An 18,226-nucleotide genomic window follows, 5' to 3' on the forward strand; every position below is an offset into this window, starting at 1 on the left:
TACTCGTTCTCCTGTTAGCTGTAATATAATTGCAAAGTCTCATTTCTCGATGGGACTAACCCGTGGCGTCGACAGAATCAGTGGAACCATGAGCACTGAATAGAAAAGAGTGTTCAGTGACGATGGTAGGTTACAAGGGATGGCTCTTGTTACAGGATATGGTGCAAATCTGAGCGAAGCCCAATCTGAGAAAACAGTATCCGCGGGAATGCGAGAAAAAAGGTAAAGCTGAGTGTCGCATACGTGCGAAACTAATCAAGCATTAGCCAGGCGCAGCTGAAAGTGTTCGCCCTCAGTGTGAAGCCGTTGCAGAGAACTATGGCTGTTCTCCATACGCCAGATCAGTAAGTACGCAGGCATAGAGTACGCACTGAAGCATCCACGAAAACTAGAAAGCTAGCTTGGTGATGAATTAAATTTTAAGTATTACAATTTACCCACAGTCTCTTCGATCTGCCACGCCCGTTCCTTATCTAAGTCATCGTGCTTTATTTTAGCCTTGTTAGTTTTTCATGGTTTTCGAGCTATCTGCGGTTTAGGGTGGCCGCGGCTGTAGGTCACTCACACATTTCTTCTCTGATGGTTTTCTTGTAACATATAGATTATCAGAAAACAGATGGCCACTTGCTCGCAGGAGTTCCTGCGCCATCCTGCCATGCGCCATCCTCTGCGTGGTTTGCAGTACTAGTTATTGAGCCATTTCCTCAAACGCAGTTAGTTTGCGGTTTCTTATACAACCCACATTTACTTTGGTGTACGAGTGCTAGTTACGCTCATCGTTATTTTGAGTAAATTGGCAAAAAAAGGACGTCGCGAAATCCACAACTAGAGAGTTGTGAAGAAAAGTGCTCTCATTAAACCTCTACTGCACACATATGGCCAGAGGCAGCCATTCTGGGCATGCGCGAGCTTCGCTCGATAGCTTTTGTTGTTGAAAACATTAGCATTATTGAACAGAAAAAAAAACACTGTTTGACGTTACACAAACACGACAAAAATATGATCCAGAGTGCACATGATTTCGTGATGAGGTTCGCTACCTGCTGCTTGCGACACTCATCTTTAGATAGTTCACTGGGGCTACCAAGGCGCGGCAGGTAGCAATTGTTGGCAAAAGTAACGACATTCTTCTTCGACAAGTATACTGACGACGCATTCCAATCGGTGGCCCCCAGCACGTTGTCTTGCTACAGTAACCGGAAAACGTGCTTCAGTGGGTGATACGGATTCAAATCTTGAGTTCTTATTGGCCGAGTCAGATTTTGTGTTCCTTCGAAGAGTCGGGGCTCTGGCGATTGTAATACGCCATATGAGTTTCGCAGATGCGGCACAACGGAGACAAGTGGAGACAGTTTGCCTGTTTGCAGAAGTACGACACGGTGGTCGGCCCGCACGGCCACCCGCTGAGCCCGAGCGAGACGCAGCGGCTGGCCATTGCCCGTGCGCTGGTGCGCAACCCGCGCATCTTCCTGCTCGATGACCAACCGGCCACGCCCGGCGCAGAGACCGACCTGTCGCTGCAGGCCGCACTCGACAAGGTGCGGCCGATGCATTATGCCGAGCTGCGCTGTTTGGTCTCTGTTGACTACGCCCGATTATTGTTGCCAGTAAATCCCGTATTTAGGGGCAGCGTGATGACTTTCCAGAGGCTGTTTTTAGTCCTGATATGCCCGATTTTTAGTCCCGAGGACACGTATTCAGCGGTCCTGAGACTGAATATTAGACAAAGGGCGTTTCAGAGCTCCGCACCAGATACGTCAAACAGCACTGCCGCCATGGAGAATTTTCGCTACGAAAAGTTTGTGGAGGGACGAAAACTGTCAGATTAGCGCAGAAAACGTTACATCAAAAATGCAAAGCATGCTAAACACCCTCCTTAAATCTTGGTATATGCAAAGGTACATCCTCAGAAAAGACAACGCTCTCCAACTATAAAATTCCCACTCTTAATACTTTTAATTCTCGGCCAGGCCCGCGAGGGGCGCACGGCGCTGATCGTGGCCCAGCGCCTGTCGACGATCCGCTGCGCCGACCGCGTGGTGGTCATGCGTGCCGGCCGCGTGGTGGACATGGGCAGCCACAACGAGCTCATCAAGAAGGGCTCCGCGCCGTACCTCGACCTCATCACCACGCAGGTAGCGTTTGTGGCTGCACTGCCCTGCTCTCGTTCGGTGGGCACGGGTGAACCCCTCGCGAAACGGTTCGTGTGGAGTTCGAAATGCGGCACCCAAATCCGACAAAATGCTTCGCAGCAGTTCACTAACCTCTCTTTGAAACGTGATGGTGAACACCAAAAAGAGACTCGCTCGAAAATTGCAACGAGTCTGGGACTAGTCACATGAACTCATTGGTCATTATGGCCAGCAAACGTAGTGCGTATAAATTTATTCTGCTGCATGTCCTCGAAGAGACACATGTGGGTGAACCGGTTTGAATTTATCGCCAGTTCAATGAATCAGTACTGGTAGTACTGGCGTTAGGTGAGCTCCTGAAAGTAGCCCTCTCTCAAAGCAGCAGTCTGTGCTGCTCGGTTTGGGACTGATTTTATCACTTCCAGTTCCTTAAGAGCATAAAATTACTCTTAAGAACGTGTTGGACAAAACGAAGGCTTACGCTTGATCAATAAAAACTTTCGCGTTGCTACGCCCAATTTCTAGCGAGCTTTTAAATGGTGAGCACAGCTATTGCAGTCCCCAGCGTATCGTATGCCTGTTTAGCCGGCCAGGCCACATGAAAGGGACCATGACTAAAACCCCATCCAGTTGTTAGGAAAATCATCTCTATGCCTCTATCTGGCTGTGACGGTATTTTTTTCCGGCAGGAAACGGTCCATTTATTGCTGAATGCTTGATAATTTTCTTATTGCTGAGTTGTTTGTATGATTTCTCGCCACTCAATTCCAACCCGTGACGTCAACACCGAAATGAACAGCGTGATTGCCGCTGAGGTGTGGACGTCAGCGTAGTCTGGCCTCCGGGATCCACGCGCACAAACGTGCAGGTGGTCACCGCACTTCGCTTTCGGAGATGGCCAATGGTGGCGGCACCTGTATTTCGGTTTTGTTATTTTCTAGCTTATAAATGCTCTGCTTTTGGTGAGGGTTGTCTCCGTGCGATTAGAAAGAGGAACCCTATCAATACCCGCCTCAGTCACCCTGTGACGCAGAAAACACAGATAAGCACGTCATGAACACCAATTCTTTTCTTTGTATGATGGAGCATGGTAGATGGCCTCAGTATCTGGCAGTGACTGTCCGTGCCCTGGCATTGGTCTTTCTTTGAACATAGGGGCGCATCACACAGTGACAGGACGTATGAACCTGGTTGCGTCTGGCGAGTGTTTCGGAGCTGCTAAGTCCACGAAGCTAATCGCGCCCTACTTGGCAATAAATGAGAGTAACAGCTAAGCTCTGCTCAGAAGCCGTCCCCGCTCCTAGAGAAGTAACCTCTGTCGTAATGCTAGCCTACGGGGCTCATATGCTGCTGCCCTTGCGCTGTGCCTACTTTTCCGCAGATGAGCCCGCAGAAGGAGGACGCCACCATGACGCCCCCGCGTCACCGGCTCTTAATGCGCCGGACAAACGCACTTCCAATGACGCCGCCCAGGCAGATGGCGCTGCCTAGGAGCTTCCAGCAGGGCGACGTACGTATGCGGCGTAGTCGACGCCCCACTCACACCCTATCTATTACTTCGCCCTGAAGGCGTTCATGGACGTACTGTGAGATGAGCTAGGCTTTGGCAAGCTAGGCTTTGGCAACAAGTACAGGCTTTGTCAAAAGTAAAGAACCTAGCTTACTTGCTTCTATAGTTCAGCACTGAGGCTCTTGTGGCTCCAATGCAGCCCTAACGAAAGTTCCTCGCTCTTTCAACGCGCACTGGCGATGTGTATGCCTAATGAGCCACATTGCAAGGTTGAGATACAAACTTCTTCGGCTCGACGCTTCTGGCGTCAAGCCTATGAACAATCCTTCTATAAACAAACCTTCTTATGAGCAAACATTTACAGGCATTTATTGCCGTGAGATCCGAAATATAAACTGCAGGGGGTTAAAGGCTCAATACTCCATGTTCAGCCTTTGTGAAAAGTTTACGAGCCCAGGGCGTTTGCTTCTAAGCCAAGTAGTTGGGTGTCTAACATTCGTGGAAAAGGCAGGAACAAAAATCTTAATTCGGAATGCTGGGGATGCATTACGACCCACATGGTGTGGCTCGCAAGCTGTATCCTTGAAATCTGAATTTTTTTACAAAGGATCTACCTACATTCTTGAGTAAGGCAGTAGAAAATACGATCTGCTGCGAAGAAAATTCCTCTGAACTACAAGATGGCGCTTATAAGCTTCAAGGGAACTCTTGAACACACACCCGCAGCTGAGTGGGCAGTAGGATGCGGACTCAGCCAAGCCGAGGCTTTTTGGACATCCGTTTTAATTGAGGCAACTACAAGTGAAATATGTAAAATGCTGTTCTAGAAATATTGAAGGTAATGGTGCATTCTTCCGATGCATAGCAATACCCTTCTTTTAAAGTTGGTCGATCGCTCGCATCGAGTAGTTGCGACTGCCATTGAATACTAATATGAACGATTTTTGACCAGAGCAGATACGTTAATAGCAAAAAAATTGCGAGCGTGCCCAATGGAGATCTGCGGATGTTGTGATTGTTATAGACGAATCTTATGATATATGGCAGTTGCGTTCATAAACAATTTGTCGATGGAAAACCCGCTTCTCCAGAATTTCTGCATGTGCGTTACCCGGCTCGGGAAGAGTGCACTTTACTGATCGTCGCCGTGCAGTTTTTGATGGCCTGCTGCGTCGACCGCAAAGTCATCATCCGTGCCGGACGCTTCGCATAAAACAGAGCCAGACACACAGCTGCGCCGTCCACTGTTCAAACGAATTTTCTTTAGCGCGGCATTGTACAGATATACGCAGTCATCTGTTGTTAGTTTCTGAGCTGTTGTAAGCGTTACCTCTTTGATTGGTTTTATTGGTTCTCGATGACGCACCGATGAAAGGCTGTGCTCGGTGTGCGACTGCTAGCAGGGACGCTGGAACCCAGGAGAGGGAAGAGGAGAGGCTGGGCGGGCCAGAGGCCCCCAAGTGTTTAAAGGGGGGTGGGGTGCTCAGTAAATGCAATGAGCTCTGGTTGCACCTGTTTCACAGATGGGCTGTAAAGAGGGCAAAACATTTGCCAGGAACACCTGCGCTGCCTGTGTTAGACTTGTTTAGGACTGCACGCCCGACATCTAGTGATAACACCTGGTTCGAAACGGGCTGGGTGTGAACACACGCTGCTGCACTCACGATATTGCACCGTCATCTTTTTCCCTGCTGCTCGCTGCGGCTTTGACACCCGCTCTTGAAGACCGGAGCACGGAGCTGGCGTGCTGTACAGACAAGTGTTAGGCCTTCTTTACGTAACAGAAAAGAAGTAAAGCTATTTTCAGGCTGGTTTTGTTGTAATATGTGAAAGGAATATATTCTAAATGTCTCAAGGTTTTCGATCAGTCTGGTATCAGAAGTTTTAAGATTGACCAATGGAACAATATGGCAGCGCCAAGCTTCTTTCCTAAACACCAGACATCAATCAATTTTTTACCTCGTGGATCAGGTGCCACCTTTGCATTGCCTAGCGCCGCCTTCGGTAAAATCTGCAGGATTAGACCTGTCAGTGAGTGTGAAAAAGGTATGTCGTGCTGCACGAGAAGTGGGACTCAGCCGTGTCCGGAACTGGTTCGAATGGTTCCCCTGAATTGTTCCAGTTCATGTTCAGTGCGAAAAGACCGAAGAAATACGGGTTCGGTTTGCTTCCGATACCGAGGAACATAACGAGTTCATTCCCGGACACGTGTCGGTTCGAGACCTTCGTCACTTTATGAACTCCCCTGGGACGTGTCCAGTAGCCACGCATGGCTTTAACCGGTAAATACGATGGATGCTGCCTAGCTGGAAAAAAAATAGCTTCACCCTTCGGCCAGGTAGGCGGGTAGGCAGACAGGTAGGCGGTTAGAACATGACTAGCGGAGCTGTCAAGGGAAGTATAATAGGCTAGGAATACAGCATGCTCGCAAGGACGGAGATAGCGTGAGAGCGATCAAGAGGATACTAAGCATACTCAGAAATCAGATGTATGCGCTAAACGATAAGGAGGAAAATAACATATAACATTACCAATATGGAGAAGACAGTTAAACTAGCCAATAGTCCTACACAGGTCTATATAGCAGCCGATAGAATCAAGACGGTAATTAGAAAGCCAGTGGTGAGGACAAACTGCACATACACCACAGGTAAGAAAAGGAGAAGTAAAGGAAGCTTCGCAAGCAGTGCACAGGGGGAAAGGGGAGGTAAGGATCAGCTAACTGCAGAATTATTGAAGAATGGTGGAGACAATGTGGGCAAAAACAGCCCCCTCTATACGCAATATGAGTCACGATCTCGAGCGTACCAAAATCTTGGAAGGACTCTAAAACTATCATAATCTAAAGGTGACATCAAAGCGTTGAAAACTTATATTCCAGCCAGCTTGCTGTCAAAGTAATCGCTGATAGCGATTAGCGATTCAGAGCGGTGGCAACCCGCCCTTTTCGGCAAGGACGTCACGAGTTGAGTGCACTGGCGGGATAATTTTTAAATCCAGCTCTAGCGGCAATAAATGCCTGTTCTGCTGTCCAAAAGAAGCAAAGCATCAGTTTTTACTCATCACTAAAGCTTTATGGAGTCGTAGTAATTGTCCTTTTAATGTTCAGCGCCATGCGGCGCGTGGTGGTAACCGCGCAAAATAAAAGCGCATTTGTGCATTTTTCTGAGCACGGCTTCCACTGAGCCTTTTTCGTTGCTGCTGCGAAAAAAGTAACGCCAAGGCGGACGTACGCGCGCAGCAACCTCGGCCGACCAGCCCTCCCCTGGTGCACGTGGTGGACGGCAAGCCGGTGCCAGTCGCATCCCCGAGCGAAGAGCGGCCGTCGGCGGCCGAGTCGCTGACGGCCAAGCTGAAGCGCCTAACGGAGCCCGAGCGCCGCTACATGGCCGCCGGATGCGTCTGCTCCTTCCTCATGGGCTTCTGCGTGCCCGTGTACGCCATCTTCCTCGGGGACATGTTCCAGGTATGGACGCCGCGCTTAAGGGTAGCGTCCTTCTTGCCACCCACACCTTGAACTCGAACGACCTATGCCGCCAAGGTTGGCCAGAAAGCAGTGCCATACGCTTACTTCTTTCCGCGCACTCTACTAACACGTGGTTGGCCACAGCCGCACAAACCATCTACTAACTGAAACTCCCATGCCATGCAGCTCCAAACAGGAAGCTAAGTAGAGATGACCTTACACTCGGACACTTACAGACGAATATTCAATATACATGCCAAAGATGCCCAGCAGGATGTATTCGGAATTATACACATCAGAGAACAAAGAACTGTACCACATGATATGGGACGACCAAGAAACCCTGAATACCAAGAATACAGAACCCGACAGTTGAGCCAGGGCTGGATTCGTAATCCGGCTCTGACGTGCGGCAGCAGCAGGAGTTGGTGGCGCGAGCTCCCGAGCAGCATCAGGGTCAACGGACTGAAGGAATAGGTGGTTCGGTCACATAACATTGCGTCAGTAAAAATGCTTTCTCCCACTTTCTAAACGCATTCTCGTAGATAAATTCTGCATACGTGTCACGCGGACCAAAGGTGAACTCTTGAGCGCACAGTCGCCAACGAACGCGTTTTAGCTGTCGTCTCGCGTCTTCTGCTGACAATCTTCTGAGTGATATGCATTTGATACGACGCGTCGGTCTTTTTGCATAAATTACCGGTGTTTTTTTTTGTTAAACTTCGTGCGCCGTGTACAAAATAGCGGAAAGGCGACACCGCACTTCACTATGGTTTGTAGGGTGAGCATATCGGCAGATATCTTCCCGGTCGACACGTGGATTAGAGAGAAAACAACTGATACTCCGACCAAAGTCTAACGGAAGAACCAACGTTTCGGTGCTAACTCTGCATCTTCTACAGGGTGGACTGCGTTGGCGCTGGAAAGGAAATCCTCGCCTTGCAACTCTCGTAGTCATATTTGAAAGCCTCTGTCGTCTCGCCGCCGCAACTGTGGTTTATATTTCAGCTGCTCCACGAGATTCGAGGCGGTGAAGAGCATGACTCTCTACTGTGAATAAACATCCATGCACTCAAATTTCGATTTGCCGCCGCGGTGGCTCAGCGGGTATGGTGCTCGGCTGCTGACCCAAAAGACGCGGGTTCGATCCCGGCCGCGGCGGCTAGAATTTCTTTGGAGGAGAAATTCTAGAGGACCGTGTACTGTGCGATGTCAGTGCACGTGAAAGAACCCCAGGTGGTCGAAATTTCCAGAGCCCTCCACTACGGCGTCTCTCATAGCCTTAGTCGCTTTGGGACGTTAAACCCCATAAACTAAACTAAACTAAATTTCGATTTGCACGGAAGAAACCCGGGGTATCGGAACTGATCCGCGATCACTGGATTATAAGGAATACCTCTGTGGCTCTTAGTGAGACTTTGACAAGATAAAACATTTAGTTAGTTTCCCAATTTCTTGTGCTTCTCCTCACTGCTGCCGCCGCCAGTACAGAAGCAAAGATGACAACAGTGTGTGTAATGGCGACTAGACAATGCGGTTGTACAGCGGCGTCCATTTTGTAGGCACATGTTAAAAGAAAAGTGGGAACAGCAAAAGCTCGAGTCCGCCCCGGTGGCTCAGTGGCTGCTGCTGACCCGAAAGACGCGAGTTCGATCCAGCTGGGGCGCTCGCATTTTGATGGAGGCGGAATGCTGGAGGCGCGTATACTGTGAGATGTTAGTGGATGTTAAAGAAGCCTAGGTGGTAAGAATTATGGGAGCATTCCACGGCGCGCCCCTCATAACCTCACTCGCTTCGGGACGTTAAACTCTTGAAGACCAACAAACAAATAGCAGCCGTACAGGTAGGGTTGAATTGTTGAATGGTTTACATTCGAACTGTGAGCCCCTGCTGGTGGTGGAAAAAGAAAAACTTTCTGGTCAATGTCCCGTCTATGCCGCCCTGCTATCTTCAAGGTGTTTTCTTGAGAGAAAGAAGTAAAAGCCGATCTGTGTAAAATTCGCAGCGTCAGATCGTAAGCAGACGTTAATATTCCCTGAGATCTGTCAGAAGTTTCATAAGTCACTATTCGGTGTTTTTTAGCTGGAAAAAGGGTAGGCTTTGGATTTAAATGTGCTCATGGTGATCTGAGACCATGCCTACATACTCAAGACGCTTTCAGTCATATTATCTGCTTTTGAAGTGCGTAGTGAAGCACTTAGGCCACCCTTACTGAAGAAAAAGCCTTGAAAGGCTACGTCAAAATTTTTTAGAGCGCAGCTCTTTGGCGTCCGTTCCTGGGTTTCGCGTCGTCGTCGGCGTCGGCGTCGGCCTCGTAACCAGCTCCGCCCCCAATGTCACGCTTTTCAATTGGTCGAAATGCTCGTGACGTCACAGTGCGCGAATTTCAAATGGGGCCAATTGTACTTTGGCTAGTAACCATGCAACCAATCAAAGGGATCGTATAGTGATGCTGCAACTAAGTTGGACTGAGTTTAGTTAATTGCTTAATTAATCAATTATCCTAATTAATATAGAGGAGAATGAAGAGGTCACAAGAAAAGAAAAGAAAGACGCGCGCCGCAGCGACAACAGCGTCCGCGGAAGGAGACGCAGCTGAAAAAAACAGATAAGTACGAAGCCGCGTTCCCTCCACCACCACGCACTTCCCCACTCAGTAAGACGTTGCTCGTTTCATATACGTTGTGTCGAACATCCTAGACAGTTCCAACAATTGACAGGTTAATGACAGAACACGATGGATAGAAATACAATAATATAAATATGAAATAGCCTAATTAACCTTTCTAGTTAGACCGCATAAATCAATAAAACCGAGAACAAAATTGGTCGAGTTGGGGAATCGAATCAGGGTCTCCGTAGTGCGATACGAGCACGCTAGCCACTCCGTAATGCCAGCTGAATGGTTTGGAATGAACAAAGGCGCGTCTACCTAATACGGCGTCTTCGTTCACTCCCATCTTCCCCCTTTCCCTTACGGCGAGGTGCAGGTGTCCACCCAGATATGCGAGAGAGAGAGATACATTTCCTTTCCTCAAAAAATAAATTTACCGTCCAGCAAGGCGTACAGCCGAATTGGCGATGGCGTTCTGTGGACTCCCTGGCAGCGTTGCAAGACGCTGTCGCGTTCCACTCTTACAGGCGAAGCTTAACATGTTAACCACACATCAGTAACACACGCAGACAGCCAATGGACGCGTCATTCGCTGGCAGCACTTGATTCATCATTCACAACCACATTCTTAACGTACGCTCCCTTGCCGCACATGCCAAGGACGTACACCACGATCACATTCTGCGCCATTCCTCTGTACTTTGCTTTGCTGAAACCTGGATGGATCCCGAACAGCCTCTCGAAATCATACATTTCCTATACTGCTGTGGTGCTCGCAGAGACCACAACAGAGCGGCGGGAGTCGCTATCTACTTGCGCACAGGTCTCTCTGCAATACCAGTCGAAATGTTTGGCACGTCACATGAAGTTGGCGAACTGTGCGCCGCAAAGTTGCCCAACGGCTTGCTGGTAGTAGCTGCCTACTTCGCCCCTACCGCACTCACGAAAGACGTCGTGCACTTCCTGCAACTCGCATTAACCGTCCATCGATCCACACCGATGTTAGTAGTGGGGGACTTTAATGTTGACATAAAGACAAACAGCAATTTCCTAACACTTATGCAGGAGAACATCCCGTTCCTCTCGCTCGTAACGCGTCCCACGGCTGTGACAACCTCGCGAGGCACTTGTATAGATCTCGTCTTTGAGAATCAAGCATTGGTGTACCAAGTCGAACATATATCAGTCTATTTCTCCGACCACAAAGCTTCCTTCATGACTGTCAAGAACTGTTAGTGGAGTCTTTGCTAAAGGAATACGTGTGAAAAATAAAAAAAAATTATGTGATAGCGCATACATGTGTTGCTCGATTTCTTTGCCTCAATCTATCGAAAAGGTGAAACAGCTTATTTGCTGCGCTCAAATTTCGCATTAGGAAGTAACGTAATCGTCGGTAATTTTTTTGCATGTAAAGTTTCAAGCTTGATGGGTGCCTTAAATTTTCAACTCCAGGGCTGAAAGCAAACCCATTGCCATGAGGAGTATTGGCCGGGGGCGTACTTGCAAAAAGAGGACACCAAAGTGCACTTCTTTGAACAGCGAAATAGAGTTATGAAGTGTGTCTGCCCGCTGCGAACAAGAATATCAGAAAGCTGATCCCGCTACAACCTCATTTTCGCCCTTTCAAAGCCCCCTGCCTCCTCTCCCCGTGCTAGACGCTCCCCTAAAAGAGAGGCATTTTCCCTCCTACCTTCCCTTTCCTCTCTGTTTTCATACATCTATTACATACTCGAGTGCGGACAGTGGGGGCCCCTATTTCGCCGCCTCCCCAGCCTCATTCCTACCACTTCAAAGCCGCCGTCACTGTTTTCTCACCTGCGCACCAAGTCTCCTCAAGAAGGAGTTTTCTAGTCTGCCGTCGGCATTATAGTCCCCTGTAAGGTATCGGTAGCGTTCGCGGGGGTCATCGGAACGCGGCTGGGGGTGCTCAAAGCGAAGCGTCTCCTTCTCGGAACGCGGCCGCTCGCGAACGCGCCAGGAAGTACGGGTGTCCACCCGCCCCGCGGTACCGATTCGCGCACGTGCTGGCACGAATGTCTATTTGTGTTTGTTTTTATTTTGTGGTGGAGAGAGTGCTTTACCTTGTTGAAGCCGGAGGGCTGGCCATGCCCTTGAAGAACCAATGATGTTAACAGCACAACATGATTGGAAGCCACGAAATGTGGGCCGGGCCTTTAGGGCTTTAAAACCGGGCCCCGGAGCTGGACGCGGGGTTCTGCGCTAAGGTGAGATGCAACGCATCTTCGGCAACGCCGAGTAGGGGCCTCCCCTAGTATTAGCCAGATCCACCTTTTTGTTGTTGTTTTGTATATTTGTGCCGTTAATTTGTCTCTCCAGTGCCTAAACTTGTATCTATTGTAAATTGCTGTACATAAACTGTACATAAGTTTTCCCTTCCTCCCTGCGTTTCGAATCATCGAGAGACCGTCTCTGACGGGGCACCGCTGGTGCGAAGAGCTTCAGTCTTCGAGTTAGATAAACCGTCTCTGGCGGTGCACCCCTGGTGCAAGGAGAGTGAAAGAACCTGTGATCTTTACTGGCGCAGTCGACAGGATCCTGCGGCCATCGGAAAATGGCGCAGGAAGAAGGCTGACGGCAGGGAGAAAGGCGACGACAAGGCAACAGGTCAGCGTTCGAGACAGGACCTGTGGAGAGACGGCGGCAAAGATGCAAGGACCACGACAGTAGTCCAGCGACGCGGGACTGCATACGGTCCAGAAAAGCAGCGCGTCGATAACTTCACGGTCACCGGCGGCGAACCAGCGGCGTGCGACAGCTCATCGCAGCGTCCGGGGAAAGTGGCGGTGGACTCCGACGCCAAGGAGCTGGCAATGCGGATCGACGCATCGAAACTGTGAGTTTCCTTCGTCGCATTGTTAGCGTCCCTGTGCATGTGTTCGAGCCGGTAGGACAGTTGAGGAGTACAGACGGCGGTATGGAGGGCTATCCATGCCGGCCCTCACTCGATGTGAGGTACCAAGTGCAATTAGCGAAGGCGCGGTTAGCGTACTTTCAGGCTGAACTTGCGAAAGTGAATGGAGGAAAGGCGCCGCTGTGCGAGGAGAAACCTCAGGATGTTAAGTGCGTCTTGGAGGAATTAGAAGCAAAGCGCCAGCAGCTAGCGCTGGAGCTCGCTGAGCTCAAGGAGGCTAGGAAAGCTAGTGAACTAGCCAGGGAGAACTGCTCTGAGTCCCGAGAGGCGAGGCCGCCTGTGCTGGAAGACAAAGGAATATACCTGTCAAGCACAGGTCAAGAAAACAGCCAGGCAGAAGAAAAGAGGGAGCCAGCTTTCCACGAAACTGTAATCTCTCGTGAAGAAAGTATCGTGACGGAACGCAGCGTCGCGGTATTCGAGGCGGTGAACGCGCACTCCGACGATCCAGCTGCACAAGTTAGCTCAACCCCTAATGAGACCAGGGACGCGGACGCGAGTTCAGGATTGTTGGAAGTCACTCTGACAATTCCGAAAACGCAGTCCCAAGCAAGCTGTGAAAAAGAGCATTTCGTGCAGCAGGAAACGGTCGGCGAGGACAGACGTCAGATCGGCGAGCGAGTGAAAGGAGGAAGTCTGGCGTCGCCGCAACCGCACACTGTGTCGGGCATAGGGTATGAAGTGCCCCATAGCGTTGATAGTGGCAGTAGCGTTCCATCCGAGGCAAAGAACGAAGGTTGGCCTGATGGGCCGACGGGACCGAGCGCCACGCATTTGTTGAACGCACTCGACGTGTGTCCCACCAGGTCCTTGGAGGACAAGGAGATGCGTGGCGAGTTGCCACAAAACTGTCGTGTCCGGTCGCTGTGTTGAATGCAGCGAAAGACGAACACGGTACTTTTAGACTTCGTTTATTTAAAGCTGAAGAGGGTGCGACCAGCGTCGACCGAGGCAGCAGCCGAACTGGCCGCCCGAAGAAAGGAGGGAGCTGAGAAGCGTCCACGGGAGGGAGTGGCTTCCCAGAACAGGAGGAGGGTGCGGGGGCGCACCGTGGGGGGGCATCTGGTGACAGCGTGCGACGAAGGGCAAGCGGTCGTTAGGAGGAGGATTGAGTGGTCGTTAGGAGGAGGATGCGAACTGTCGTTAGGAGGGGAATGCGAGTGGTCGTTAGGAGGGGGCGCACACACACAAAAGCAATAAGGGGACACAACACTTCCTTCCCCCTTAGAAAGTTGCCTGGTATCGTGCAGGGGGTCGGCGCTCACGCGTGGAGGCGCGCTGGCTTTGTGCGCTCGGGGGAGAAACACTTGTAGGCTGGCTGTTGTTCGCTGTGTCTCCTAGGTCTGTCCTGGGCGAAGTCTCTTCTTCCGGGAAGAGGTGCCAGGCTATGTGGGAAGATCGTGCACGTGTTCTCTCCGCTGGCGGACAGCTCTCAGACGGCGTCGTAAATCTACGCAGCTGGTTGAGATGTCGGCGTGCTACTGTGCCATGTATGTTGACGAGCCAAGAGCGCAGGCCTATGCGTCTGACAATTGTAGCTTCCTCCCAGCGTGGCTTTTTCAGAAACTGTCGGGCGAGGACGCGCTGCCCCTCATTAAGCGTGCCGCAGCGCGGAATTGCTTTTTCTTCCCGGAACGTCTCTGCCTTTGGCTCGGGGAGGATGGCTGTGAGCTGGGTTCGCATTTCACGCTCGAACATCATTTTCGAGGGGGTCTCGCCTGTTGTGCTCTGAACCGTCGTGTGCTGCTTGAAGAGAAAGCGCGCAAGGCGGCGCTGCAGCGAGCCTGTCTGATCTCTTTCAAGGGCGCGTTTTAGCTCGGCTACGTAGCGCTCGGCTTGTCCGTTTGTCGCTGGGTGGTAGGGGGCCGATGTAACTGATGAGATCCCGTTGTCGCGATAAAACTTGAGGATCTCCGCAGACACAAACGGTGTTCCGTTGTCCGACACTACCTTGCGCGGCAGGCCGAACGTTGCAAATAGTGATCGGAGGTTGTCAATGACTGCTGCCGAAGTCGTCTGTCCCATTTGCCTTATCTCAAGCCACTTTGTGTAGGCATCTACGACCACAAGGAAAGTGCAGCCCTCAATTGGTCCTGCAAAATCAATGTGCAGTGTGTGCCATGGTGTGTCTGGCTTTTCCCATTCTGGGACAGGAACTTTCGGCGGGGCGCTCCGGCTGCTCTGGCAAGGCTTGCATTCTCGCACCACTGTTTCGATGTCGTTGTCAATGCCAGGCCACCACATGTAGCTTCTGGCACACTTTTTCATTGCAACGATGCCCCGATGTCCGGCGTGGATGAGAGACATAGCTTGTGCGCGTAGTTCTCTCGGCATCACAACTCGGGACCCAAATATGATGCAGCCGCGATGGGTGCTCAACTCTGTAGCTCGCCTGCGGTAAGCGTCGAAGTTGTCCCCTTTGAGTTTGTGCACGTTGCCTTGTTGAACAGCTGTGTACACTAGCCGGAGAGCTGCGCACTTCTGCGTAGATGCTGCAACTGTGCCTGCTGTAAGCGGAGGTTCTGGCAGTGCTTCGAACATCAGAACGTCTCCTGGTGGAAATGGTTCGTCAACAGTTGCGTCTAGTGGCAGACGGCTTAGCGCATCGGCGTTTTGATGTTTACTCCCATTGCGGTAGACCAGAGCGTAGTCGTACGCTGAGAGTTTGATGGAATGCTGCGTCGGCTCGATGACACCTTGCTGCTCCAGTTTGTCCAACTCTTTTTCAACTGAATCTCGGAGAGCAAACGGCACCGGCCTGGCCTTCAGAAATTTGGGTTGCGCGTTGTCCAACAACTCCAGTGTGACCGGGGGCCCTTCATTTCCTGGAATCTCTTCCGAGAATACTCTTTCGTATTTCTCTTGCAGTTGCTCAACCATGTTCTGGCTCGGCGTCTGGTGTATGCCGCATATCATCACGCCTAGTGGAGAAAACCAGTTTCTCCCTAGAAGGCTTGATCCTGTGCCCTTCACAACAAGCAGAGGTAGCGTATGGGTCTGGCCGTTGTAGTTAACCTGCACGTTGGCAGAGCCCAATAGTGGCAGATTCTGTCCTGACCACGTTCGCAGGTGCGTGTCGTCTTGTTGCAGGGCGGGTGCGTCAGATGGCCATGAAGTTCGGAACGTGTCCTCACTGATCAGAGTACAGGCTGCGCCGGAGTCCACCTCGAACTTAATCAGCTGGTGATGTACGCTTACTTCTGTAAAAATCTTCGGTCGCGTGCCGAGATTCATGGTGTTCAGGTCGTACAACACAGATGGTGTTGCTGATGTTGTTCCATGGAGATCAGATAGCGGCGTATTCTCTGAGGCGTTGACGCTGTGATTAGGCTGGGAAGGTGACTTTAGCTTGGCAAGTCTCCGTTTCGTAATGCATGCTCTTTCGATATGCCCTCGCTTGTGGCAAAAATTACACGTGGCTGACTGGAATCGACATCCCTGGGGGTTGTGTTGGTCGTCACACCGCCAGCAGCGTTGTGCCTTTTTGACCGATTTTACAACAACAGAAGGCTTGCGCACCTGGTTGCTTGTCTGGTGTACCGGCTCGGTGTTCCGGCGAATCCCTCTCTGCTGGTGACCGGCGCTCTCCGCTCGAACGGCGATGTCGTAAGCTTTGCTGAATGTGAGGTCCTTCTCAGCGAACAGGCGCTGCTGCAGTGACTCGTCACTCAGTCCGCACACAAATCTGTCGCGTAACATCACGTCCACGGGAAGCATGGTGGTGTTAGCAGAAGAAGCTGCGTCTCCCTCCTGCCCGGTAGCTGTTGTCGACAGCGTTCCAAAATTGCAGTCGGCAGCGAGCTTCTTGAGCGCGGCTACGTAGGCGCTCACAGTTTCTCCTCCCAGTTGATCTCGTCGTTGGAAGCGAGCCCGGCTGTAGACCTCGGATGGCCTTGGGTCGTAGTGCTTTTGCAGCGCTTTTACGATGTCGTCGTAAGACACTGCCGCTGGTGTGCTTGGCTGAATAAGGGCGCAGACAGTATCGTAGGTCTGCTCCCCGCACAGCGTCAGCAGGTTGGCCCTCTTCAAGGCTGGGTCTGTGATGTTGTTAGCTTCAAAGTAGAACTGAAGGCGTCCAACCCACGATGACCACGATGAGCCGTTGAATTCTGGTATCTGATTGGGAAACCCTCGCGTAGCCATGGCTTGTCAATAGCGTTGCGTAGCGCAGGTCGAATCCACTTTCTCGTCGCCACTGTCGTGTCCGGTCGCTGTGTTGAATGCAGCGAAAGACGAACACGGTACTTTTAGACTTCGTTTATTTAAAGCTGAAGAGGGTGCGACCAGCGTCGACCGAGGCAGCAGCCGAACTGGCCGCCCGAAGAAAGGAGGGAGCTGAGAAGCGTCCACGGGAGGGAGTGGCTTCCCAGAACAGGAGGAGGGTGCGGGGGCGCACCGTGGGGGGGCATCTGGTGACAGCGTGCGACGAAGGGCAAGCGGTCGTTAGGAGGAGGATTGAGTGGTCGTTAGGAGGAGGATGCGAACTGTCGTTAGGAGGGGAATGCGAGTGGTCGTTAGGAGGGGGCGCACACACACAAAAGCAATAAGGGGACACAACAAAAACATATTCGGATCAAGCGACTGCGAGAGAGCTCATGCAGCCTCAGACTATGCCACGAAGCCGGCAAGCGCCGATCAGGCACGGAGTGGCGGTTTCAAAGTTTGCTCGTGCAGTAAAGGTGCAGATGGCCCCGGGCGAGGTGGAGTGGCAGGAGGCAGGTGCATGGCTTTCACGCTGAAAGTCGACGCGAGTAACAGTATGTTCCGTGGTAGAGGGCGGCATATCAAGTGTAGCGAGACTGACTGTACTGCTATATTTGGACGGGCCAGGGGCTATGCTCTTTACGCACCACGCGTGTCGTACTGGTGCACCGGAGAGAGAGTGCTCTCAAGTGCGTCGCATGGTCAGAGATTTTCACCTATCGATGACCAGGACGTTTTTGATCCTGGAGGGCACCGTCTTTTCAGTTCGCGCCCCGTTGTGGCGCCAGCCTAATGAGTGAGTTACCGTTTAGGCGTTAATTGTGTTACTGACAACACGTGGTGGCTCGAATGTACACAGGGACGCTCGGTGCGACTAAGGAGGCTCACGTGGGCATTGGGCGAGTGCTGTGAACGCTCCAGTCGCGAGTGTCTGTGTCTGTGTGCTCATTCGCGAACAGGACGACGGCGTGCATGCGGGCGAACTGGGTGCAACGCACCAACTTGGACGCTGTGTTACGGCGCACGGCAGGCACGCCACTGTGTGTATTTAAGTGTGCATTTTGCGTGATGTTGTGTTGGTGCCCGTGTGCATTTTGTTGTTTTTGGTTTTGTTCGTGCAACTGGTCTCAGCGCGACAGCTTGGACTTCGGTGAATGCGCTGGTTTTACAGGTGTGAAACGCGCATTTGAATGTGTACGTTTTGTTTATGTTATGTCACCCGAAGGGTAGTTTCGTGTCAGACACCGATCCCTTTTGTTTGTAATTCTAAAAGTGGCATTTGAGCCCTTTGTAGAATCTTGGGAAGGGCGTGTAAGGTATCGGTAGCGTTCGCGGGGGTCATCGGAACGCGGCTGGGGGTGCTCAAAGC

General features: G+C 51.3%; 2 protein-coding genes across 2 annotated transcripts in view; both read left to right on the plus strand.

Moving 5' to 3' along the window:
* The window catches only part of LOC149343975 (uncharacterized), a 189,849-nt gene that overhangs the window by 138,273 nt on the left and 33,350 nt on the right, over positions 1 to 18,226 (plus strand). The window lies entirely within an intron of this gene.
* The window catches only part of LOC149343979 (phosphatidylcholine translocator ABCB4-like), a 60,306-nt gene that overhangs the window by 36,563 nt on the left and 5,517 nt on the right, over positions 1 to 18,226 (plus strand). Inside the window, exons 16-19 of the mRNA XM_089542791.1 lie at positions 1,368 to 1,538; positions 1,971 to 2,135; positions 3,514 to 3,642; positions 6,884 to 7,108. Of these exons, the coding sequence (XP_089398917.1) occupies positions 1,368 to 1,538; positions 1,971 to 2,135; positions 3,514 to 3,642; positions 6,884 to 7,108 (690 nt within the window). The remainder of the gene's footprint in view (positions 1 to 1,367; positions 1,539 to 1,970; positions 2,136 to 3,513; positions 3,643 to 6,883; positions 7,109 to 18,226) is intronic.

Source organism: Amblyomma mixtum, chromosome 5 (genome assembly GCF_055824585.1).
Source record: "Amblyomma mixtum isolate Tamu chromosome 5, ASM5582458v1, whole genome shotgun sequence".
Lineage (NCBI taxonomy): Eukaryota > Metazoa > Arthropoda > Arachnida > Ixodida > Ixodidae > Amblyomma > Amblyomma mixtum.